Below are 25,071 nucleotides of genomic sequence, written 5' to 3'. Positions count from 1 at the left end.
GTCATGAAGTCAGTTGTAGCAAACATTTAATATGAACTAATAAATATGAAAGACAATGCAGTTTAATTAAAAGACTATTATTCTGAGATGTAAAATACTCAGTTTCTGATCCTTCTTATTGTCTACATCACTATTTTTGTGTAAACTAACCTTTTTAGTTTCTTCATCTGCAAAATGCAGGTATTTTACCTATAAATCAGCAGGATGGACCAGATGCTGTTCTAACATCTTTTCCAACTTTAAAATTCTGTAATTGATTGTTTTCTGAAACTGACTTGCTTTCCACTGTCACCCTAAACATGTTCTTTTAATAAGAAACTGTATTTTCATCAAATGGAAATCTTGATACTGAAAAGAGGGTCACAGAATAAACAAAGCAAGCATTCTAATGAGAGAAACAAACTAAAGGTGAATGGCTATGAATCTTTCAAATTCTGAAACAAATTTTGAAAAATAATTTTAAAAATGAAATCTTTTTTCAAGTGCAAACTCACCTCTCAAGATGTATAAACTAAAATTGTCTTAGAAATTTTAAATCATATAATTTTCCCCCTCATTGCATTATGATTGTGTCAGCCATCTATTCATAGGAGGTGTTTACCATCCACTAACATCCCTTGCTATTGTAATGTTATGTGATCATTCTAAGCTTTTGAGCCTGAGCTGATGGGTTAATCACCTTCAAACATACGTACGGTGGAGCGTTCTCGATGAAGATGTACGAGTTCATCAGACTATGAAAGCTCTTTCAGGTACTTGATATGCTCTGATTACCCAGCTGTATGATGTTTACTGAACAGAATGTGGAATTACCCGCAAACCACCCCATCCAGTGTGGGAGTGCCACCTTGAGCACGGTGTGGGGTGGCTGGCACACGGAGGGGCTCGCCTGTGTGAGAGGGGGAGGTGCAGGCTTCTCGAGCTTTGGGGGTGTAGGGGGCAGCAGACCCAGTTCGCCTGAGCAGGGCACCCGGCGCCCTTCCCTGAAGGCCCTCTGCTCAGGCCCTGCGTGTGGACGATCGGATGTGCGGCGGGGCACGCCGCTGCCCCGTCCCCACAGCACTACCCAGGCAGTAGGGAGGAAGGGCGTCCTGGCCTGCACTGTGCCAGGACAGGCACCCGTCCCACGGCCTGTGCGCTGGAAAGGGGGTGAGCTGAGACCGCATCCCAGGCTCCCTAACCCGGAGTCTGAAGCTTTTATCCATAGTGTTCTAACTTGTGTGATGTCCTGACTTAGAAAGGAGGAGGAAATAGATGAGGAAAGAGTAGAAGCGCCAGAACTGGCAGCCCGGTCACAACTGTGTCAGCGCCTCCCTCGCGTGGGCCTTCCAAGCCGATGGCCTGTCTCACTTACTGCAGAGGCTCCCGAGCTTTCTAGGTGCTTCTCTGTGAGCGCATCAACTTCAGTCTAAAGGTCAGAAGTCACTGCTTTAATTTATTATATGTTTAGAAGGACAGCACCTGATGCAGATGGTTTCACTTGGAAACCCTCAGAGAAGTATAGAATAGTACTCTTCTGTCTTCTAGTGTTTTTCTCATTCAGTAAAGACAGAAAAACAGAGTACTCTTCAACTTCTAGAAGTTGATGGAAGGAAAGAAAGCTGCCATTTTTTGGGTATTTACAGAACATGTTAGTGTGCTGGGCACTTTACTCTATATCATCTTATTTAGCCCTCACTTCATCCCCGTGAAGTGATCTCCAGGCAGTTGAGAGAAGATAGCTAATTTTTCCTAAATCACACTTCTAGTTAGTGATAAAACCCACACGCCCTTACTTCCTCACAAACACGTTTCTCAGCTGTTTGCATGGATCTGTCATATCCGGAAAACACCACCATGAGTTAACACTTCCTAGTGGCATGCCACTGGTCTGGGCAGAGCTGGAATGTAAAGCCGGGCAGTCTGGCTTGAGAGCCTCACTCTTAGCCAAGACCCAGTGCTTCCTGGACAAGCCAGTTTCATCTAATTTAAAACTCTGTATTTGCAAACAGAGGAATTATCAAATGAAGGGGAAAATTATTTCATCACTTCAGACATATGGGTTGTTATATGAAACTTACTAGAGCAAGCAGTCCATGACTGAGTAATTTACTGGTGTTACTAGTTTTTCTGCAACTAGTATTTCCTCATGGGTCTTCTTATGTTGGTTAACCTAACCCAGGTTTGAAGAGTCATAGAGACAGTCTGAATGGGAGAAACCTAAACTTTGTGTTGTACATGTAGGCCACCTTTTCTGCCTATTCTCTAGATCAGGCTCATTAAAGCTGTAGAAGAAACTTGTCTCCAGAAAACACTACACAGACAGTGTCCTTGTCTGTAAAATGGCACCACGGGGAACACTGTTTCTCCATCTGCCCAAAGAATAAACCCTTCTGAAGTATAGTCAATTAGGAACATCAGTGAAAGCCTTTAGGGAAAAACCAAATATATCTTTAAAATGTACATGTCATTTTTTAATATAGCTTTTGTTTAAAGACTCAGTGAAAGCATTCCTCATTCTTCTGAGAGCTCACCTGAAGTTTTAATTATGTGACTAGTCTGGGAGTTTGAGTATGATGAGAGTTCTACTGACGCAGATTTTCCCATTGCAGTGACTGCTGGTATAATTTTTTGACAGTTAACTAATCTCTAAACTGCTTCAATTATCTTGTTTTCCATAGCGAGAAATTTAATTAAAACAGTACAGATTGTGAAAAGGTTATTTATGAAAATGCATTTTAAATGTGAATTGAAAAGCCTAGGGACACCTTTTTATTTTAGATAAAAAGATGAAGGTTCTGTAATTTTTTTATCTCCATTTTACCAGAAGCAAGAATAAGTGCAGTGTGCAATTTACTTGAAATGTCTATCAGGTGCTTCACAAGTCTGTCTCTTTCCTAAACTGCTTGAAAAGTTGACCTATTTTAGAAATGCAAAACTTTAGAAAATAATTTCAGATTTTAAACTTCTGAATATGAAGGGATTTTGTTTCTCCTTCTCACTTTAAGCAAAAACAACCCCAGAAAAGTGCTTTGTTCATGAAGCAGAGGACTCTGAAATGACAGTGTCTCTGAGGCCTGGAAAGCAGATCCTGCCTCGCTAATGAGGAAGGTTATCTGAGCTAGCATGATGGATGCGTCCTAGCCCTCAGGTGGGTTAGTCCTGAGGCACTAGGTTAGTCCTCTGTTACAATGAATTTCCTACAGGAACCTGCCATCTTAGTGTTATTGTTTCCTCGAGCCTTTAATCAGCTTGCGTAGAGCTCAGTCCTGCCTGCAAGTAGATCCTAGTCTACAGAGGACCCGTTGAAGCCTTCCACAATCCCCTGTATGCGCCAGGGGCTCCCTCTCTATTATTTGGATCCATGTGTGTACATCCTAGTTAGGGTGCTCACCTTGGAGTGATAGGGTCACTCCTTTACTTGTCAGTTTTCCTGTTTTATTCTAAGCTGATGATAGGGCCATGCCTTTTTATCCACAGGCCCCGCATCGAGTGTGTAATCAGTGTTTGATTTCTTGACATGGAAACAAAGTACAGTGACTCTTCAGGATAAGAACACCTGCAGTTGACTTACATGAGTATTTAGGGGGACATCTAGAGATACCCGCATAGTGCGACATTATCTTGGGGAACCTCAGTATAGGGTCAGGCAATGTATCACAGTGGTTAAAAGCAAGGTCGGGAACCAGACTGACTAGCTTCAAATCCCTGCTGTGCCTTTAATTGCTGTGTGACCTTCAGCAAGTTGCTTAACTACTTTATACCTCAATTACTAATCTGTAAATGGAAATATTAGTGCTTATCACATAGGACTTTTAGGAACTATTCAATGCTATTCACACCCACCAGGAAGATTACAGTTAAAACAATCAAGTGTTAACTGGAATGGGGTGCTGTAGGAATTCTTACCCACCGCTGTGGGAATGTCAGTCCATACAGCTGTGTTAGAAAAGGGTTTGGTGGTTTGGTACCACATGTTAAAGCTGAAAACAGGCCTTCTTCCCAAGGCACAGCGGTTCTGCTCTGGCAACCACAACAGAGACTCATAAGACTTATATAAAAGGTGTGTAGGCAAAACTTAAAAAGCGTTTACAACTGGACTGGATAAGGACGTGATAGTACAGTCATAGAGGCAAGCTTTCAGGCCGCGAGAAGGAACCAGTGGTTGCTGCCTGCAGCACAATGGACAGATCTCATGAGCATAAAGCTGATTGAAAGAAACCAGGCACAGAGGGCTTGCCACTCTGATTCCATCTTTATGAAGTTCAAGAGCAAGTAAACCTCACCAGTGGTGTTGAAAGTCAGGATGGCATTCCTTCTGGGGGGAGGTAGTAACTGAGGATGCGCCCAAGGGGAGCGTCTGGGGGATGAGATGTTCCCTTCCTTGATCTGGGCGCTGGTTACACAGCTGTGCTCCCTGAGCTGTGCACCTGGGTTTTGTACCTTCCTGTGACTTACATTATGCTTGAATAAAAAGTTGAAAACATGATCGGTTTGTGTATTAAAAACATTGTACTAGACAGACCAGATATTCTTGTTTATAACAGAACAGCACGTCTTTCATCAAGCAGATTTGTTCACGCTGAACAAACCTTGAGCACATCTGGTCCCTCTACCATTAGACCAGATGATAATCTGAAGGTTTCTGGGTGAGTCTACAAGCTGAGCAAGGAGTAATGGTAATGCTAACCTTATGAAATTCTGATAGGGATGTCTTCATTGTGTAGCAACCTCTGCACTGTGAATCAGGTGTACATCTTGGTGGGCCAGGGGCCCTTTCCCCTTCCGCCATGGGATTGGAGGCCCCTGGGACCTCTCTCCTGGCCAGTCATGCCACGACCCGTGGGAGAGTGGGAGAACCCAAGTAAACCCTTCGCTACCAGTCAGTCACCATTCCGGAAGTGTTTACTGAAGTCTTCCTTGTGCCAGGCCCTGGGGACACTAGTAGACAAGGTCGGTGAAGCCCTGTTCTCAGGGAGACTGCATTTCTAGTGGATGATACAGGCAATAATCAAATACAGTGGGTGTTTGATAGGAATTGGGGTTCCTCGTCTGAATGGCAGAACACAGAAGATGACATGCATGATTATTTCCTTAGCTTTGTGGGGGCGGTACCAACAACTGCTGCTCCGCATGCTCTGGAGAGACGCGAGCCCGCCCCAGGCACAGCAGGCACTGTGGGCCCCGGGCCTCACTCTCTGGGGGAACCCCGGTTGAGGAAGGCTGTGAGAGCATCTCCCCGTTCCCGAAGAGGCAGCTGAGAAGCTGAATTGAGCCTCAGAAGAGATCCCGAGTTTGAGAGGGTTAAGTAGTTGGAGTCCACGGCCCCCAAGTTTGGGTGTAGGAGGCTGATAAATCCCCTCAACTTTGAATGGGAACCCAGAAAAGCTGTCCTCCCAGAGGGAGGCTGCTTGTCATCACGGCCTGGTGTGGGGTGTGGTGAAGCTGGGACTCTGAGTCCTCCTGTCTTCCACCAAGAGCAAGTGTGATTCTCTCTAGAGAAACACAGCAGTGTGGGCCTTCAGTTATTTCTCTTGTTCTTCATATATAATTGCAATTAATCAAAAATTATAGGCACGCAAGATGAGGAACCAGTAAAAACAGACCATAATAGATTCATATAGCAGACACAAACTTTATGTTCTTTATAATCATGGAATTAAAAAGATAAACTTGATGATTTAAGCAGAGAACTGGAAAATATAGAAAACAAATACTCTAGAATTGAAAAATGTAAAAAATAATGAAATGGTTTTAGTTTCAGGTTAGACACAGATAAGGGAAGAAGTAGTGTATTGGAAGTTAAATCAATGAAACAAATCCAAACCTGGACAGCCCTGAAGATGGCATGAGGCACCAGAGCCTCCAGTGGCGCCTCACTGGAGGCCCCAAAGGCCCCCCGAGACGTGGCTCCCGCGCTTCCCTCCCTGGCTCACCCCCCATGACCTTTCCACCTGCTGTTCCTTCTGCTGGAAGTACCAGTAGCACCACCAGCAAAATCAAAAATCCGCATAAGCGGCTTCTCATTTCTTTTGGATTTATACACAGTCTTTTCTGTGAGGACTCCTGGCACCTCTCCGAGATCTCCAGCATCCCCGCTCTCTCCCTGTGTCCCTGAGGAATGAGGTGTGTCTGTTCCCCTCTGGAATGGAAGCTGCTTGAGGACAAAGGTGCTTGTTTTGTTCTGTTTGTTCAATACAGTATTCCTCAAGGGCTCAGAGCACTAGGCATTCAACAAATGCCAGCTTCCTGGGGAAAATGGAAAAACCGACATAAAAATCCTTACCAGAGGTACATAATGTGGGCTTAATAAAGTTGAGTTACCCCCTTTTCTCATCTTTGTGGGATTTTTGGTTTAATTTTCTGTTTACAGTTTTCTCTTTCCTTTGTGGAATTTCTAAGTTAACCTCTTTGTTATTTTCTGTATTATATTACATTGTATTCCTTGTCAAATCTAAATAAATCTAGCTCTATCTCAGTGAGAGACAAAACAGAGGAGGGAAGACATTCTATGAATAATTGATGGAGACCTGTTTTTAAAAGCTGTGGCCAGATGTGGATAGAATTACAACTACTCTTGGTCAGCTACTCTTTTATCTGAAAATCACAGTAGTAGTTAATACTCTTATTTGCAGACTGAAGATGTAGACATCACAGTTTAGACAGTATTTTAAGAATTTATCACATTCACCAAAAGAAGGCTACCTGGGTAACTCTGATGTTTCTCTGGCCTAATAGCTTGAGAGTGTTAATGGGAATTAGTCTTCAGTAAACTGGAACCAGGTTTATTGGGCAAGAGCTGTGCCAGACAGCCTTCATGTATATTTCTTGGGTTAGTTCCTCCCACAGCCACTGGAAACAGCCAGGGGATGAATTAAGATCACAAAATTGAGGTGAAAGGAGGGCAGGTGACTGCCCCAAAGCCACACAGCCAGATCAGAGGCAGAGCTGGAATCAGAACATGGGCGTCAGGCTCCAGAGACTGCGATGAAGGGGTCGTGTGAGTCTAGAAGCTGCGTAATGTATTCCTCACAGCCATAGATCAACACGTGGGGGTGCAGCCTGATTGTTGAATTAATGATGTCTTATTTAAATGATTATAGGGGACAGATTCTTATTTAGAGTTGTTATTAAAATTGTGGTTTTGTCCTTAATTATAAAATAACTTGGCTATGTGATGTGTTCATGGTCATTGGTGATACTCAACAAGGATATTACTGTTATTCAGAACCTCAGCAAAAATGAATTTTTCAAAAGACTATTCTTAGCTAATGTGTGTGTTTGATAAACTCAAAATAATCATAAGCCTAGATCTAAATAATCTTTTAACACTGTGTTTTACATATTTTGTTTATACATTTGTACATTTGTGTTTTATACATTTATACATTTTGAAATGACCAGGTTTCACCCTAATTGTAGTGAGGTGGTGTATTAGTTAGCATAATTGTCTCCTTTTAAAAGGACCCAAAACCTAAACATTATTTTAAAATCACTCCTGTAAATTCTCTGTTTAAAATGCTTTTTCCCATCTTAAATTTCATGCTTGATTTTACTTGTGACAGAAATAGAATTAAATAGGTCATGCTGTTTCCTTTATCCTAGAACATCTTTTCTCTTCAAAGCAAGATTTCTTGGTATCGGGTCATATGTCTGTGGTTTTCAGGTTGGGAATGGCAGATGAAGGATCTTTACTGGTGTTAGAACATGTTTTGCCTACTGTGGCCACCCTGACGCCTACCAAGTGTCCAGGCCACCCGGTCAGCTCCATTTAGACGTCTTCCTTATCAAAGATGAAAGTGCAGAAGTAGAGCTTGACAAATAAGTCTCTTGAATGCTGCAAGAATGTTTATTAATATACTTTTATTTCTTGTCCATCTTTGTTCCCTCTTTTTAAAAAAAAAAAATTATTTATTTACTTTCGGTTTTCTGGGTCTGTGTTGCTGCGCTTGGGCTCTCTCTAGTTGTGGCTAGTAGGGACTCCTCTCTGGTGGTGGCGTGTGGGCTTCTCCTTGCAGGCACTTCTCCTGTGTGGAGCACGGGCTTCAGGGCCCATGGGCTCAGTAGTTACAACTTTGAGCTCCTTCCTCCTTTTAACCATTTGTTGATCCTTTGCTGGCTGACCGCTCCAGCTGTTCTCAGCCAATGATCTCATCTCTGTCTTGCAATAATATGGCAGGTATCAACAAGACTCCACTCCACTCCCTCCCAGAAGCCACATTTATCCACATTCACACTCATTTTCCCTCCTTTTGTCTGTTACAGTCTGCTTCATGCTTTCCGTGTATTTTTCAAGTCCTGTCCATTGAACAAATAATGCTCATAATGGAAGAAGCTACACCACCATGGACAAATCCAGCTGTGAAATCATCATGAAAGAAATCTTGTCAGAGTTGCATTTTTAACCTTTTTAAATCGTCAATGTTAAATACGGAAGTCAATTATTCAGTGACCTAAAATTCAAATAAACTAACATTGTATTAGGGCTTCCCTGGTGGCTTAGATAGTAATGAGTCTGCCTACAATGTGGAAGACCCAGGTTCAGTCCCGGGTCGAGAAGGTCCCCTGATGAAGGGAATGGCAACCCACTCCAGTATTCTTCCCTGGAGAATCCTGTGGACGGAGGAGCCTGGCGGGCTACAGTCCATGGGGTTGGAAAGAATCGGACGGACATGACTGAGCAACTGACACACACACAGCCTTGTATTAATACTGTCTCAGAATAATTGAGCAGGGAATGAATGGCATAAGTAAGTTTAAAATAGTCTGTCACTTTACATTTCAGTTAAGAAAATTCCAGTCATTTACAGGAGCTTAAAGAATCTTGATTCTTTAAATAAGCATAGAATTCTGCATGGGTGAAGCCATATTCTTTTAAAGCTACTAACGGATTACTGAAGCAGCAGTAAGCTCTACATTTTGCCAAACCACATGCTCAAAGCAGTGACCTAGTTGCACATCCAGCCCTCCAGATTGACCCTTCCTCCTCCACGCCCACAGCATTTCCAGAGAGATTCCTAAGGTGCAGAATCTCTCTGGTGGTGGCGTGCGGGCTTCTCCTTGTGGTTGCTTCTCCCGTGTGGAGCATGGGCTTCAGGGCCCACAGGCTCAGTAGTTACAACTTTGAGCTCCTCCCTGGTTTTAACCATTTGTTGATCCTTTGCTGGCTGACCACTCCAGCTGTTCTCAGCCAATGATCTCATCTCTATCTTGCAATAATATGGCAGGTATCAACAAGACTCCACTCCACTCCCTCCCAGAAGCCGCATTTATCCACATTCACACTCATTTTTCAAGGTACTCACCTGTTCCTTGGCCACACAGGGTCTGTATATGGGCATCTCAGGCTCATTGTGCCCCCCTTGCATTTGCACCACCGCACGCCCACCCGACCCTGGACGAGAAGGGGTCTTAATGCCTGTACCTCCATTGTTTTGCAACTGCTGTTCATTCTGCCTGATTTTTAATAAATCTTCCCAGCTGCTTCTGCTTTTCTCTGCTTTCATCACTTCTGGGACACTTTCTTCCGCTTTGCCTTTTGGGCTGTTCTCTGTTAGCCCGATGCCTTCCTTTGCCGTAGCAGCTCGCGTGTTGCCTGATGGTTCTCCCTTCAGTCACCTGTCATCTCTGTCAGAGTCCTCACCAGGCCAGGACACCCCTTCCCTCTCTGGTGTTCAGCAGGAGTGCCAGCCACAGGGGAGGGGCTCAAGGGAGGTGGTGGTGTTGGGTTGTTGTTGTTTTTTATGTAGTAAAAATTACTTTTTTTGTTGTTAAGAATGATAGTTGCTTTCTTAATTTCTGAATTTATTAATTCACAAGAACTGTAATATCTCATTTTGCTACTTATAACTAAAATCATCTCAATTTTTGTTTTGTATTGTTGTTTGTTTGAATCTTATCTGCTTCAATCTTATGTTTCTCCTCCTTGCATTGGTCATTGGAAGATCATAGTTATGTTAGCAACTCACTTTCAGCTACTGCAAGAGACGTTGTGGCTTTCCCGTATGTTCCAAGGATATTTTTGACATTTATTCTTCCTCTGCCACTATTTAATGAGTATTCCTTTTATATTTAGCTGTTTTCAAAAATTCTGAACACATACCTCTTCAATAAATACTCAATTCCTCCTTTGTGAAAAAACATTAAAAAATCTCAGGTGATCATGTACAAATTGTATAAGCCTACTTCTATGTTCAAGCTGGTTTTAGAAAAGGCAGAGGAACCAGAGATCAAATTGCCAACATCCTCTGGATCATCGAAAAAGCAAGAGAGTTCCAGAAAAGCATCTATTTCTGCTTTATTGACTATGCCAAAGCCTTTGACTGTGTGGATCACAATAAACTGTGGAAAATTCTGAAAGAGATGGGCATACCAGACCACCTGACCTGCCTCTTGAGAAACCTATATGCAGGTCAGGAAGCAACAGTTAGACCTGGAAATGGAACAGACTGGTTCCAAATAGGAAAAGGAGTACGTCAAGGCTGTATATTGTCACCCTGCTTATTTAACTTATATGCAGAGAACATCATGGGAAATGCTGGGCTGGAAGAAGCACAAGCTGGAATCAAGATTGCCGGGAGAAATATCAATAACCTCAGATGTGCAGAGGACACCACCCTTATGGCAGAAAGTGAAGAGGAACTAAAAAGCCTCTTGATGAAAGTGAAAGAGGAGAGTGAAAAAGTTGGCTTAAAGCACAACATTCAGAAAACTAAGATCATGGCATCTGGTCCCGTCACTTCATGGGAAATGAAGAAACAGTGGGAACAGTGTCAGACTTTATTTTTTTGGGCTCCAAAATTACTGCAGATGGTGATTGCAGCCATGAAATTAGAAGATGCTTATTCCTTGGAAGGAAAGTTATGACCAACCTAGATAGCATATTAAAAAGCAGAGAAATTACTTTGCCAACAAAGGTCCGTCTAGTCATGGCTATGGTTTTTCCAGTGGTCATGTATGGATGTGAGAGTTGGACTGTGAAGAAAGCTGAGCACCAAAAAATTGATGCTTTTGAACTGTGGTGTTGGAGAAGACTCTTGAGAGTCCCTTGGATTGCAAGGAGATCCAACCAGTCCATCCTAAAGGAGATCAGTCCTGGGTGTTCATTGGAAGGACTGATGCTGAAGCTGAAACTCCAATACTTTGGCCACCTCATGCGAAGAGTTGACTCATTTGAAAAGACCCTGATGCTGGGAGGGATTTGGGGCAGGAGGAGAAGGGGACGACAGAGGATGAGATGGCTGGATGGCATCACCGACTCGATGGACATGAGTTGTAGCATAACTCCGGGAGTTGGTGATGGACAGGAAGGCCTGGCATGCTGCGATTCATGGGGTCACAAAGAGTCGGACACTACTGAGCGACTGAACTGAACTGACTCCTAGAAAGACATTGTCATCCATTTGAATTAATATTTGTCTCACACAATTAAATGCATTATACTTTAAATTGCTATTTAGATAGTTTTGCTTTTCTAAATTAAATAAATTGAGGTACAGTATTTAGATGCTTCTTCAAAGAGAATAACCAAGGTCATCACTTTCAAAATCTTGTCTAAAATCAGTGACAGTAAAACACAGAAGCCCATCTGTCTCCAGATCTTTTCTCTTACCCCTTGATCACATTTCTCCACTCCAAGAAATCTGTGGTAATCATTAAATTGATTATCATTGATAATACTGATGTTCCAGAAATAGTTAGATTATATCCTGGCTCTTTTAAATGTTAACTAAATATCAGTAAATGCAAAGTCACTGTAATTGATTACCCCCAGAAACTTAGAAGTCAGTTGTAGAGCAGGATTCACACTTTCATGGATATAAATGTCATTGAGCAGCATATGTAATTTGATCTTACAGAATGATCATTTCTCTGGACCTTTTTCACTTCCAAAATAGCTTTGAGATAACCATCGTGTACTTATTATCACATCTGCATAGTGTCCTCAGAATGTCCCCATAGAACCAGGAGGATGACTTTAACTCTTGTTGCATTGTCTTTCTGTTGTTGAGCTGTGACCATTCTTCATCAGTTATCTATTCTGGATGCTCGACCATTATCAGATGTGTGATTTGCAAATATTTTCTCCCACACTGTGGATTGTCTTCACTTTCTTCCTAATGTTGTTTGACAGAGAAGTTTTTAATTTTGATGGAGTCCATTTTATCTGCATTTTTTGCGTTGTTTTGCTTTTGTTAGCATGTCTAAGAAACTAATAACTAAGATGACAAAGACTAACTGCTCTTGAACCTCGCTAGTGAAATTTTCATTTGAGTTATACTTTGTACTTCAAGAATTTCTTTGGATTCTTTTCTGTATTAATATTCTCTGTTTTGGTGAGGCATTGTTCTCATACCCTTCGTTAGTTTTTTCCATGCAGGCTATCTTTTCGTTCCTTGAATCCACTTCAGATAACTGATCTATGTCTAGTAAGTGCACTGTCTCTGTTTCTGCAGGGACAGTTTCTATTGACTACTTTTTCCCTTGTTTACAGACTATACTTTTTCATTTCTCTGTACATTGCATATTTTTGTTTGTTTAAAACTGGACATTTAATAAATAATATTTCCATGTGGGAATCAAATTCTTCACATTTTGGGCTGGGACTTTAGTCACTTTTCCAAATTTATATTGTAAAGTCAGTATTTATCCTTCATTGCCATGGAAGTATCTTCTCTCTGTTAGTGTAGTGCTTGGTTGATGACTGGACAGAGATTTTATCAAATGCTTAGAAGCTAAGTCCCTCATCTTTGCCAAGAGCCTGTGAGTACATGTTGGAGTATGTCTTCAACACTCAGCCAGTCAGTTTGCAACTAACTCTGGCTTAGCCTTGACTTTCCTTCTTACACTGAACCTCAAGGTCAGCCAGAGGAGAGCGCTCAGGACCTTCTCAGGTCTGTCCTAGGCAGCTGTATGACACGGTACCTAATTCCAGAACTACTAATTTCCAGCTTTGCAAAGCCCAAATGGATCTCGCATTCCTCTACTTTTCCTTGTAGCTTGTTGTTTGCACCAGTTTTCCTCCACACCTCAAGCAGCTGAGATCATAAACAGTTGCCCCTAGTTATTTTCTCAGATTTTCTCAGGGAGAAGGCTTTGTGCACTGGATGAGCTCCAAGTGGGGTCCGATAAAGACAGTCCTCTGGGAATGGGGTTTGAAAAGCGCTCCACCCTGCCCGCCCCTGCCAGTGGCCTCAGGTCTGCTGCTTTCCTGCTTGATTGATTGGGGCCCCTACAGAGCTAGGGTGAGAGATGGGAATAGAACAGGTTAAAACATCAGAGCTCACCATTCTTTCCAAGATGCAGCCAATTTTTTAAAAATAAATGCTCCCTAGATCTCTGTAAGCCTGTGGTTAATTTCCAGAGTTCTAAAAATGTTCATTCTGACAGTTTTTGCCAGTTTCTCTTTGCTTTTCAGAGGGAATTTTTGGAGGTTCTTACTCTGTTATTTTCACTGATGTCACTTTTATATTTTTCTTTACATTATAATTAGATATAGAGTTCAATGGTAGCTGAATTAATAAAGATTCACTGAAAGTGGAATGCTTCTTTCTTTCCAGAAACTTCTCTGAACTTTTTGTCCTTCTGTTGTATTTTAGGACTATGATGACGGATATGGCACTGCTTATGATGAACAGAGTTATGATTCCTATGATAACAGCTATAGCGCCCCAACCCAAAGGTAAGCGTCACTCTTTCTGAACAGACCCCGCAGCAGACACTTGTGCTGTCCACATTTTATATCCTCTCGGAATAGGATGACGATTGGCCGGTGAGGGTGACCTGACTTGGCCTTTGTTTTGTTTTAATTGGGGAAACTGTCTGTCCTACCATCTAGCATGTATTGCACTCAAATTTATTGTAGTGCTAAAGCAATGCGTCTTGAAAAATAAAATGTGAAACTTTTATTTTCTCTAAAAATGTAGTTTAAGCATTTGGTGTAGTCTAAGGAAGAACGTGTGTGCCAGGTCTGTGGCTCTCGAGTCCAGAGGCTCCAAATTATCTTAGAAACATGTGACTTTCCTGCTTCGTCAGTGCAGGGAACGGGAGTGACGGAAGTTTTGTTCAGTGTTCATAAATCATTTCTGCTTCTTAGCAATAGTGCTCTTGTTTTCTAACAACTTCAGATTCCTGTTTGTGAAAACTGAGTTAGTTCTGATTAGTTTTCTGAAAAACTGTTTACTTAGAAACGAGTGTTATCAGAGGGGAAACACAGCTTTATAGTCATGGCATAGTAGACCCTGATGTTCATTAGTGGTGAAACCTGTGTGTTCTGTTCAGAATCTTTTCCTAAATCCCAAGAAACCTCTTGCTTTATGCTTAAAATTCGAAGTGGAAGAAAAAGATAGACATACACAAGCCAAAATGCTGGCTGTATGAAGCATAAACTTCAATAAATATGGACTACATGGATTTTTTGATGAAGCGTAAATTCACTCTTGAACTCCTGTGGGGCAAGGCAAGCTTTAAGCAGATCTGCACGTGGGTCCTGAGGTGGGCAGGGATGTACTTTCTTCTCATTTTGTTCATGCCAGGTTTTTCTCCACTATGGTGTGCACAGATTAGTAGCCTTTAAACTTTGACTCCCAGCTGGTCTCCTTTCCAGGAAGCCTTGTGCATGGTGTTTGTATCCCTGAAGGTGTGGGCACACCTGGAGCGACTTGCACACAGTAAACAGCAGGCAAGACTTTATGTGTTTCTCCTCAGTGTTCTGGCAATTTTATGAAGTATGAGGGGCTGTTGCCATTATATAGATGAAGAAAAGAAGTGCAGAGCATAAGTTTAAGTAATTAGTCAAAAATCATACATGGAGTACAATCCTTTACTCACATGTCTTGTGTAATCTGAACGGCAACACGGGAGTTAACACTGTCATACGGATCTGTCATACGGATGATGAAACCGAGGTTGAGAGAAGTAAATAGCTAATGCAGAGTGTGAAGCTAACTTGGAGAGCTTGAGGTCTGCCCATATTAAACTGTGATAACATAGTAATATGATTGATCACAGGCATTCATTCCTGTGGTCATTTATTCAGCCAGTATGTATTAAATGTCCACTACATGTTTTAAATGTAGGCACTGTGCTCAATGTTGGATTACAAAGATTATTGAGACAGAGACCCTCTCCTTGGAAAGTTCACAGGCTAGAATGAAATACAGATATTTAAAAGCAATGTGATATGGTAACCACATGAGAGTTTGAGAGAAAATAGTGCTAAGAAGACAATGCTGGAGTCTGATTGGGAACACGGGGGCCATTTCACTGAGAGAGTGAAGGGCTAGTAGGGGTCACGAAGGTACGGACACCGAAGGACATCGCCCAAAGCCAAGCACAGCATGGAGCGTGTTGTCTGGGCTCGATGGCGTGACGCAAGGGAGGGGAGATGGGAGGGGGGTGACCGCGTCCTCCCGGGCTTGGGGCGCAGGCTCCAGACCGTCGGCAGCGCTAGGGAGCCACCGATGAGGCTCAGCCTAGGGAGTGGTGTGTTCACACTTGGGTTTGGAGAATTAACCAGAAGGCCGTGTAGAGGCCAGGTTCATGGTGAGCCTGGAGGCAGAGACCAGTTAGGTCTCTTATAAGGCACTCTTATAAGGCATAATTTATAAGGCACCTTATAAATTATAAGCCCTTTAAACATCAGGGAAGACTCACTTAAAAGGAATATCTTACCGATAGCCCAGCCACCTTCTTGGGCGTGATCTTTTCAGTGCTACAACTCATCTTACCTGAAGGACTGCAGAGGATTGTGTGAGAATTGCACGTGCTGGCAAATGCAGAAATCACTGTTGGTCAGGTACTCTGAATATTCATTTAATCCTCATAACCTATGAAATAGGCATCAGTCCTTTTAAAGACAGAAGACTGGTTTATAAAAATTAGGTAAACTTGCCTAAGATCATGCATCTTACAAGCTAAGGGGCCCAACTTTGCACCTCAGTCTGTCTGTCTTTCTCTTCAGCAATTACTCTAAGTCTTGATGAAGCAACTGTGTTACGGAATAGGATGAAGAAGTGTTTCCAGGAGCTGTCTTAATTTGCTAGAGTTACCACAACAAAATGCCACAGACTATTTTAAACAACAGACACTTATTTTCTCGGGGTCATAGAGCCTAGAAGTCCAAGACGAGGGTGTTGGCAGGTCTGGTCTCTTCTGAGGCTCCCTCGTGGACGTGCAGCTGGTGCTGGCATGCTGGTCCTCACACAGTCTGCCCTCTGTGGGCACGCATCCCTGCTGCCTCCTTGTACCAGATTTCCTCTCTTACAGTGACACCAGTCAGACTGACCGAGGGCCCACGGAAGGCCTCCTTTGACTTCATCACCTCTTTAAAGGTCCTGTGTCTAAACACACATTATAGGTACCAGGGTAGGGCTTCGAGTTATGATTCTGGGTGGACAGGTCAGTTCATAATATGTACATATTGTAACATTGGCTTAAGTACAACACTGTATGCCTCGGAATTAGAAATCTAGTCTAAGCCAGTTAGAGCAAATTTTGAAATCATCTCACAAATTGAATAGTGGGTACTGACCAGTGAATCTTCATCATTTTCATTGTCAGTACTGAAGGTTGGCCATGTGCTTGGTGTACTGGACCGTGGGCTTCACAGAGACTCTGCTCACTGTGCCCTGAAGTACTGCAGAATTCCGGTCTAAGCATGTCATTCCTTGCAAGCAGGTTCAGAGAGGTTGACTCACTTCTCTTAACTCACAGCGTTGAGCAGTGGTAGATCCACACTGACCCCAAGCATTCTCTTTGGTACTCTGCTCCATCATCTTTCAACTCTCCTTTTGTCACGGTTTTGACTTCAGTTGCTTAAATATGTTGATATTTCCCATATGCTTGCATGCCCAGTCACTCAGTCATGTCTGTCTCCTTTGTGACTCCATGGACTATAGGTCCACCAGGCTCCTCTGTCCATGGGACTATCCCAGCAAGAATACTGGAGTGGGGTGCCATTTCCTCCTCCAGAGCATCTTCCCGACCCAGGGATTGAAGATCGAACCCAGGTCTACTGTGTCTCCCACACTGGCAGGAGGATTCTTCACTTTCATCAAACCTGAGAATTTCATTTATATTCATGACAGTGTTGCAGGCTAAAACTAGATGTCTACACTTCATGTGCTGTAATCATTTTATCACACTTTTGTTGCAGGGAAAAAGTTTCTCTCAGGAGGTTTACAAATTAGGAATTTTCTCTATCAATTTTCAGATACCTTGTATGAGAATTAGAGTACAAATGAGAGTCCCTACAGAGTTCTAGAAGATTCAGCATAGTTCAGCCACGTTTCCCATCGACGTTTGTAATGACCTCGTACTGCAGTGTAAGACAAGCGTTGTTTACCTGACTTCACACACTTAATGAGCAACAAGCTGTCACCCATTCCTGTGAAGAGAAATATGAACTGTTCTTTACAATGTTAGAATTATTATAATATACATCGGCATAAAAATAGTTACTGATTCATCCCTGTGGGCGCACGGCCCTGGAGTAGCTGTGAGGAGTAAAGGAGCGGATGATAAATGGCCTCAGCGCTCAACCTGCACCTACCCTGGCGTGACCGGGGCCTTCTCAACTAAGCGGGATTAGTTTTCATTTGATGTCTTATTTATCATTCTAACAACAGTCACAATTTTACAGCATGATGACTGTAGTTAGTAATATAGTATTGAGTTTGGGAAATTTGCTAAGAGAGTAAATTTCAGATGCTCTCATCACACACACCAAAAGGTAACTATGTGATGAGATCTGTTAGTTACCTTGACTGTATTCAAGTTTCAGAATATTTTAGTCTGTGTTTCTGAATATTTGCAAATTCTCTAAAAAATATTTGATTCCTCTAATGATCAATTGTAAAGAAAGTGGAATAAAAAGGGTTTCCAAAAAGTGCTAATAACCCCCTAAGCATAAGTGGATGACTGTGTAGTAACAGTTTTATTTTCTGGCAGGTTTAATGCTGACGTACTAATTTCCCATAGCAGTTTGTGGTTTGATGGTACTTTTACATACTTATTTCATGTCATCCTCCACAATCTCTGTGATTTTCCTGAAAACAGAAGTACTGAAAAAAATTAGACATAAGAGCTGCTAGTTTGGGAGAATCTGTTAAGTCTTGCACTCAGCCGTCTATGTCCTTTATATGCATTACCTCCAGTTTTCACAATGGCCCTACCTGCTGAGTTTTTCCATGTATAGAAGTTGAAGATGTGATGTTTAGCAACTTTCCCAAGAATACACTGCTGAAGAGTACTTAAGCTTAGGTTTTTGTCTGTCTCTGAAAACCATTATCCAGCTAAGAAAAAATTTTAGAATACAAAATTATTGACTTGTTTTAATGACAAAACAACACCTAAGCGCTTTTATCCAAATAGGCAGAGTAATGGAGGCTGTCAAGAAGCTCCGCATATTCTAGCTGTGTTTTCAGACGCCAGTTGCAAGGAGCACAATGAGCCAGAAGTTAATGCTGCCGTCTGCCCTGCTCTCTAGTTTTCTGTGATTTTCACCTTGGAAATGATGATGTATTGTTCAGCTTAGGATGTAGCATTTCAACATCAGTAAAATCACTGTGTATTTGAAGATAGCGCTGTGTTGTTTCAGGGTTGGCTGTTTTGGACTTTTAAAAACAGTAATGGTTTGGCCTGGATTAACCACGCCTTGCAGAATTTTTGTGAAATATGTTTTCGCCTGGCCCAGGGTTTGACTGCTTGCCGCATGAGTGCTGAAGGAATCTCTTCAGCAGAAACTGAGCAGTGTGACGACTGACGGCAAACTTCTCACCCAGTAGTGTGTGGACACTGACCGAGTAACAGACACACCAGCCCAGTGTGTGCAGTAAAGCTGAGAGTGCATTCTCAGTCAAGGACCCCATGATAAGGAAAAAAGGAGGCAAGGTTATAGTAAAACTGAAGTTGCAGCCTAAAAGGGAAAAGGAACAGTCTAAGAGCCAGAGTTGTAACATGTACTAGTATTGCTGTTAATTATGTGCATTGACCTCTACTGCAGTGTTGGTTGTCTCAGGGTGAATGTGTTTGTGCACCCACACGTGTATCCCCTCTGATCTTAATTTTAACTTTTCAACTTTAAAAGTTAGATATTCTCACCCCCTTTTCTTGAGAACATTGAGACACAAGGAGAGGTTTAGTAAGTGGCCCGAGTCACTTGCTTAGTGACAATGCTGATCTCAAGCCATTTTCTTTCCATCATAGTGTTTCTCAGAGAAGCACACCTATCACTGGTGTTTCACAGCATGGTTTCAGGTGGCACATGGGCAGACACTCTTAGTTTTAATGATTAGATTTTAGTTATTGGGAAAGTATAGTTGCCATATCAACTACATGATTTTATGAATAGTATTACTAAAAATTATAGTAAATTTACTTAAGTTAAAATAAAACCTATAATACAGAGAATAACATTAAGTCACTCACAGGATGAGTAGTGGACGTAGATGGCAGACGTCCTGAAAGTGGTCCATGAAGGACTGATGTTAGGCAGACACTGCCCATAGCACTTTTTTTTTTTTCAAGATTCATTAACACATTTTCAAGGAATGAGATATCTATTGAATACTTATCAAGTATTAACTAGTACATTAAATGCTCTCATGTCTATCATTTTATTTAATTCCCAAGAACATCTGTAAGATTGTTAGTTTTACAAAGGAAACTAATGTTCTGAGAACTTGAGCTTGACCAGTCACAAAACTATGAGTAGCAGTCAGGCCTCATATCCAGTTCTCTTTAAGATCAAGCCCACATTCTTTTGCTTAACCTGAAAGCAACTAAGGGGAAAAAAGTCCCTCTGTATGTAGAAAATGCCGGAACTGTGAAGTGGCCGCGTGGAGTCTTCACGCGTGAGCTCCGCGGCAGGATGGAAGCAGCAGCAGGGCACAGGCGTGCTAATGGCAGTAAATCAAGTGCCACCGCCCGTGCAGTCTTTCATGTTCTTGAGAACACGTGAGATTTATCACCGAGGCTGTGGGAGAATGGTGGTGTGTGAAAACAGAGTCCACCGGGGAGATGTACTACATCATTTGGATTTAGCACTGCCATCTGCTTAATAGCATCGAGAAGACGACAGCAGTGCTTATGATCAACCACTCAGAGCAGTGACAGATGCTGCTGTGTGGGAACGTGCCCGGGAAGAAGCTCCCTCTCCACAGTGTAGACTCTGCACAGCGGGCTCGTTGGCCATCACGCCACCAGCTTTACACCTTCACTCCCGGGCTTTAAGGTCTGTAGGTAAAGATCTACTTGGTGAATTTCCCATATTTTCTTTCCCCATGTTTCATATGTTCTTAAAATGGGTTTTATTAGTTTTAGAATAATTTTCCTTACAAATTCTGCCCTCTTTTTAATGAAAGAAGTTGGTAGCCCTTTTTGTATTTCTTGACTCTTGAAATGAGTCACATGGTTTTGTTAAACCGACTGGAGGGCTCTGAAACCACTCAGACCTTGATTTGAATCCACTGTGTCACTTCCTCAGCTGTAGGATTATGGCCAAGCTACTTCTTCAAGTCTTCATTTTTCATTTGTAAAATGATGGCAAGAATATTTGACTTGTGAGATTGTAATTAAATGAGATAGGGAAAGCAGTATACAGAGCAGAAGTTTAGTAAACTTGCAAAGATGACATGTACCAGGAGCCACACAATGCTCTCAGCACTTTTCAGCCTTATGAGTAGGTTATTACTGTTACCTCACTTCATAGATGAGGAAATTGAGGCCCAGAGATTATAGAACTTCCCTGAGGTTGTTGCAGAGTAAGTGCTGGGCTGGCACTGAGCCCTCTGCTGTACTGTGTCTCTGGATAACTTGTCCTCATCAGTTTAGTTGTCCCATCTAGAAGCTTGTGTAACCTTTTCCTGAGGAGAACTGCAGTCAATAAAATCTCAACAAAGAAACAAAATCATCCATGCCATTTTGATTCCCCATTTGTGAAACAAAAACTTATGGACAGCCTCATTTAATGTAGCTTGTCTAGAGTTCTAAGATGTTTGGAAGCATAGACTTGAGGTCACAGCTTGAAGTTCCTTGTGAGGAATGATTTACAGTAGAGAACGTCAGTGCATGAATTTTTCAGAATCTAGTCAAACCTCATTTACTGGGCTTACAGCTTTAGAAGCAGAAGTAATTCACACACCATGCGGGTTCTGTTTTCCCTTTTATTTGACATCATGAAGGGATATGTTCTTCTGGAATTATGAGTGTCCGTCAGGATCCTTGAAAGTGTTTGTAACCTTTGACCCAGTGTTTACACAATAAGTGCCTAAACTTAGTATACAGCGAGTGTTCAACAGCGTAAGGGCTTCCCTGGTGGCTCAGGCGGTAAAGAATATGTCTGCAATGCAGGAGACTCAGGTTTGATCCCTGGTTCAGGAAGATTCCCCTGGTTAGGGAATGGCAACCCACTCCAGTATTCTTGCCTGGCTAATTCCATGGACAGAGAGGAGCCTGGTGGGCTACAGTCCCTGGGGTCACAAGAGTTGAATATGACTAACACTTAACACAATGTAACACTTAACACAGTATAAATATATTTAACTATTTAAAAAGAATAAGCAGTTTCTGGCAAAGTCCAGGGAAAGAAATACATTTTAGATATGGGAAAAAACCTATGCATGTCAACTTGGCCAAAGTAATATAGATAAAACAGCACCTCAGTTGAGGCAGAATCAAGATTTGGTGAGTGGGAGTGAAGGGGAGGAGTCTGTCGAGCTCTGCGGCTCTCTGACAGTGGAGCTGGGGTCAGGTCATGCCCCTGTGCTTCAGCTTGCTCATCTGTATGATGGACGTGATGGTTGCAGTGACCACCTCTTAGGTTGTTGTCATGTTAAGTGAGTTGATACACGGAAAGCACCTGGCACTTTGTGAATGGTCTCATTAGCTATTATTAAAATTCTATAATTTTTTTTCATCTAAAAGCCATAGGGCTAAGTATCTTAGACTCAGGATTTTTGAATTTTAGAAAATGGTATTTTGCATGCTGCATGTTCTACAACTCATTGCAGGGGGGTATTTGGGAGAGGGCATCTATTTGTGGTTCTCCAGGACAGTGATTGCCCATTGGGTTATCTGAAGTTACCAAGGGGGATGGAAAGCATGTATGGCAAATTGAAGAACAAAGGGGATTTGAAGGGGGGTGTATTCAGCCTTGGCAGTTTGTAATCCTACCAAGTATGGTTAGTGCCAGCAATTAATTTTTAAATAGTATAGCTCGAAGGATTAATACAGGACTCTCCCATCTATTAGCAGCCGTTGCATTAACAGGACCTCTCTTGATCTGATTTTTCTCTAACCTCATGTCAAGTCACCCATTCACCTAGTCTAACCTTATATTGAATTGTTCAGTCATGATTCATTTATAATTTGCTCAGTCACAGATGAAATAGATCTCAAAGCATACATTATGTGAATAAACTTGATTTTGTCAAATTCTTAATGGCCCCTTCAGTAATTTTCACTTACAGTTTTTAAAGACATTGTGGTTATTTGGCATATTTCTGTAAAAATTGCTTGTAGTGTTTTTAGACTTTTCCCCATTGGTACAAACAGGATAATTTACTTTTTTTACATTTTAGTCCTTGCCAAATGGGTTGCAGCAGAGCAGAGGTTCCTTGACTCAGTCGTTACTTCATCCAGCAGGCCTTCTTGATAAACTGTCTGCCTCTGACATCCCCTTCTGTGTTCACAGAGTACTCAGCCAGCCTTGTGTGTTTCTGGAATATGGCATGCTTGCTTCTGGTCATCACTCATACCTGCTGGACTTGAGAATCTCTCTCCTGTTTATACAGAGAGGCCCTTGGTGGCAGAAACCCTTTTCTATTTGTCCTTTAATCCCCAGCACCTAGTATGGTACCAACCAGGAAAGGGACCTGTATGGGTTTTTCATTTCAGTTGGTAACATTCAGGAATCCTACATCTGTTCTAAAAGTACCTTTATTGGAAACACGGTAAGACGTCTGATACCTCTGAATGTCTAATGTGGAACTGCAGGTAGCCCTCCCTCAACCAGGGCTGAATGGAAGAGTCCTTTATACAGCCTTTAAAAAAAAAAAAATAAAAGGAGATTCCCAAGGCAATCTCTTGTTTATTATTTTTAATCTGAGTTGTGAGATAGCACAGCTATCTGAAACTTTCAAAATACAGCTAATTTTTATGAGCAGCCAAGGTTGAAAACTGCTTTTCTTGTCTAGTAAGCACTATGATGAATAAGATATTCTGCGTTCAGTGCTTTTCAAAGTATCATGCAGATACTTGCTAAATAGATATTTATTTCCCAAAGAAATAAATTATTGGCATGTCTTTCATTCATTCATTCAGCAAACAACTATTGAGTACCTACTCTGTGCCAGCAACTGTCCCAGGTGCTTGATAAGTACCAGTGAACAAAAAGGGATAAAGAATGTGCCTGATAGAGTTTAAGTTCTAGTGGGGGTCATGTTTAGCTAGTGGCCTTCATGTTTAGCTTCTTTGAGAAGATGATTTAAGACTTGAAGGAGGTAAAAGTTTGCCTAAGGGTGTATCTGTGGGAACACAGTGATCTGTGCAAAAATCCTCAAATAAGAGGGAGTGTGTCTTATGTATTCTGAAATCCTTAAAGTTACAGTTTTCTTCCATTCATATTTATTTATTTATTTATTTTGTTTGTTTTTTCATTTATTTTTATTAGTTGGAGGCTAATTACTTTACAATATTGTAGTGGTTTTTGTCATACATTGACATGAATTAGCCATGGATTTACATGTATTCCCCATCCCGATCCCCCCTCCCACCTCCCTCTCCACCTGATTCCTCTGGCTCTTCCCAGTGCACCAGGCCCGAGCACTTGTCTCATGCCTCCAGCCTAGGCTGGTGATCTGTTTCACCGTAGGTAATATACATGTTTCGATGCTGTTCTCTCTGAACATCCCACCCTCGCCTTCTCCCACAGAGTCCAAAAGTCTGTTCTGTACATCTGTGTCTCTTTTTCTGTTTTGCATATAGGGTTATCATTACCATCTTTCTAAATTCCATATATATGCGTTAGTATACTGTATTGGTCTTTATCTTTCTGGCTTACTTCACTCTGTATAATGGGCTCCAGTTTCATCCATCTCATTAGAACTGATTCAAATGAATTCTTTTTAATGGCTGAGTAATATTCCATGGTGTATATGTACCACAGCTTCCTTATCCATTCGTCTGCTGATGGGCATCTAGGTTGCTTCCATGTCCTGGCTATTATAAACAGTGCTGCGATGAACATTGGGGTGCACGTGTCTCTTTCAGATCTGGTTTCCTCGGTGTGTATGCCCAGAGTGGGATTGCTGGGTCATATGGCAGTTCTATTTCCAGTTTTTTAAGAAATCTCCACACTGTTCTCCATAGCGGCTGTACTAGTTTGCATTCCCACCAACAGTGTAAGAGGGTTCCCTTTTCTCCACACCCTCTCCAGCATTTATTGCTTGTAAACTTTTGGATAGCAGCCATCCTGACTGTGTTCCATTCATATTTATAATTTCAAATTCTCCTAATAGAAAACTTGAGATTTCCCTTTGGAATAAGATATCTTTGAAGTTTTGAACAAAATGTTTTGCTTTTTGAGAATGTGTTGTAAGAACTTTTTCATATTTAAAATTAATCCCAGTATGATTAAAGGAGCTTGCAAACTTAAAATTATGAAGTTACAGGAGAAGACTGTGGTCTGTACACCCTTATATCTTGACCTGTAACAACTTTGGTAGAAAATCAATACAGCACCCAACAGCCTGACAGAAATAGAGAAATGTCCTTTATAAATGCACATCTTACTTCTCTCACTCTCTGTTTTTCCCCTAAACATCCAGCATTCAATTATGAATAAAAATTATACAATAAGAAAATATAACCCAGAGTCAAGAGACAAAATAGTCAAGAGAAACAGAGAGCCCAGATATTACAGTTGTCAGACACTGTCTTAAAATTGATAGGTTCAGTATGCTAAAGGATATTGTGTGAAAGGTGGACAGCATGTATGAACAGATAGGATAGGAATGTAGCCTAAGAAAACTCTTAAAAAAAGAGCCAAATGGAAATGCTAGAATTGAAAAATTACAACGTCAGGGATGAATA

General features: G+C 41.7%; 1 protein-coding gene across 2 annotated transcripts in view; it reads left to right on the top strand.

The window, feature by feature from the left end:
* The window catches only part of KHDRBS3 (KH RNA binding domain containing, signal transduction associated 3), a 157,449-nt gene that overhangs the window by 112,201 nt on the left and 20,177 nt on the right, over positions 1-25,071 (top strand). For both annotated transcript variants that reach the window (XM_061123140.1, XM_061123139.1), the window contains exon 7: positions 13,578-13,660. In XM_061123140.1, the coding sequence (XP_060979123.1) occupies positions 13,578-13,660 (83 nt within the window). The remainder of the gene's footprint in view (positions 1-13,577; positions 13,661-25,071) is intronic.

This window comes from Dama dama, chromosome 21, assembly GCF_033118175.1.
Source record: "Dama dama isolate Ldn47 chromosome 21, ASM3311817v1, whole genome shotgun sequence".
Lineage (NCBI taxonomy): Eukaryota > Metazoa > Chordata > Mammalia > Artiodactyla > Cervidae > Dama > Dama dama.
The sequence above is the reverse complement of the archived record's forward strand: the minus strand, read 5'-3'. Positions and strand labels throughout refer to the sequence as shown.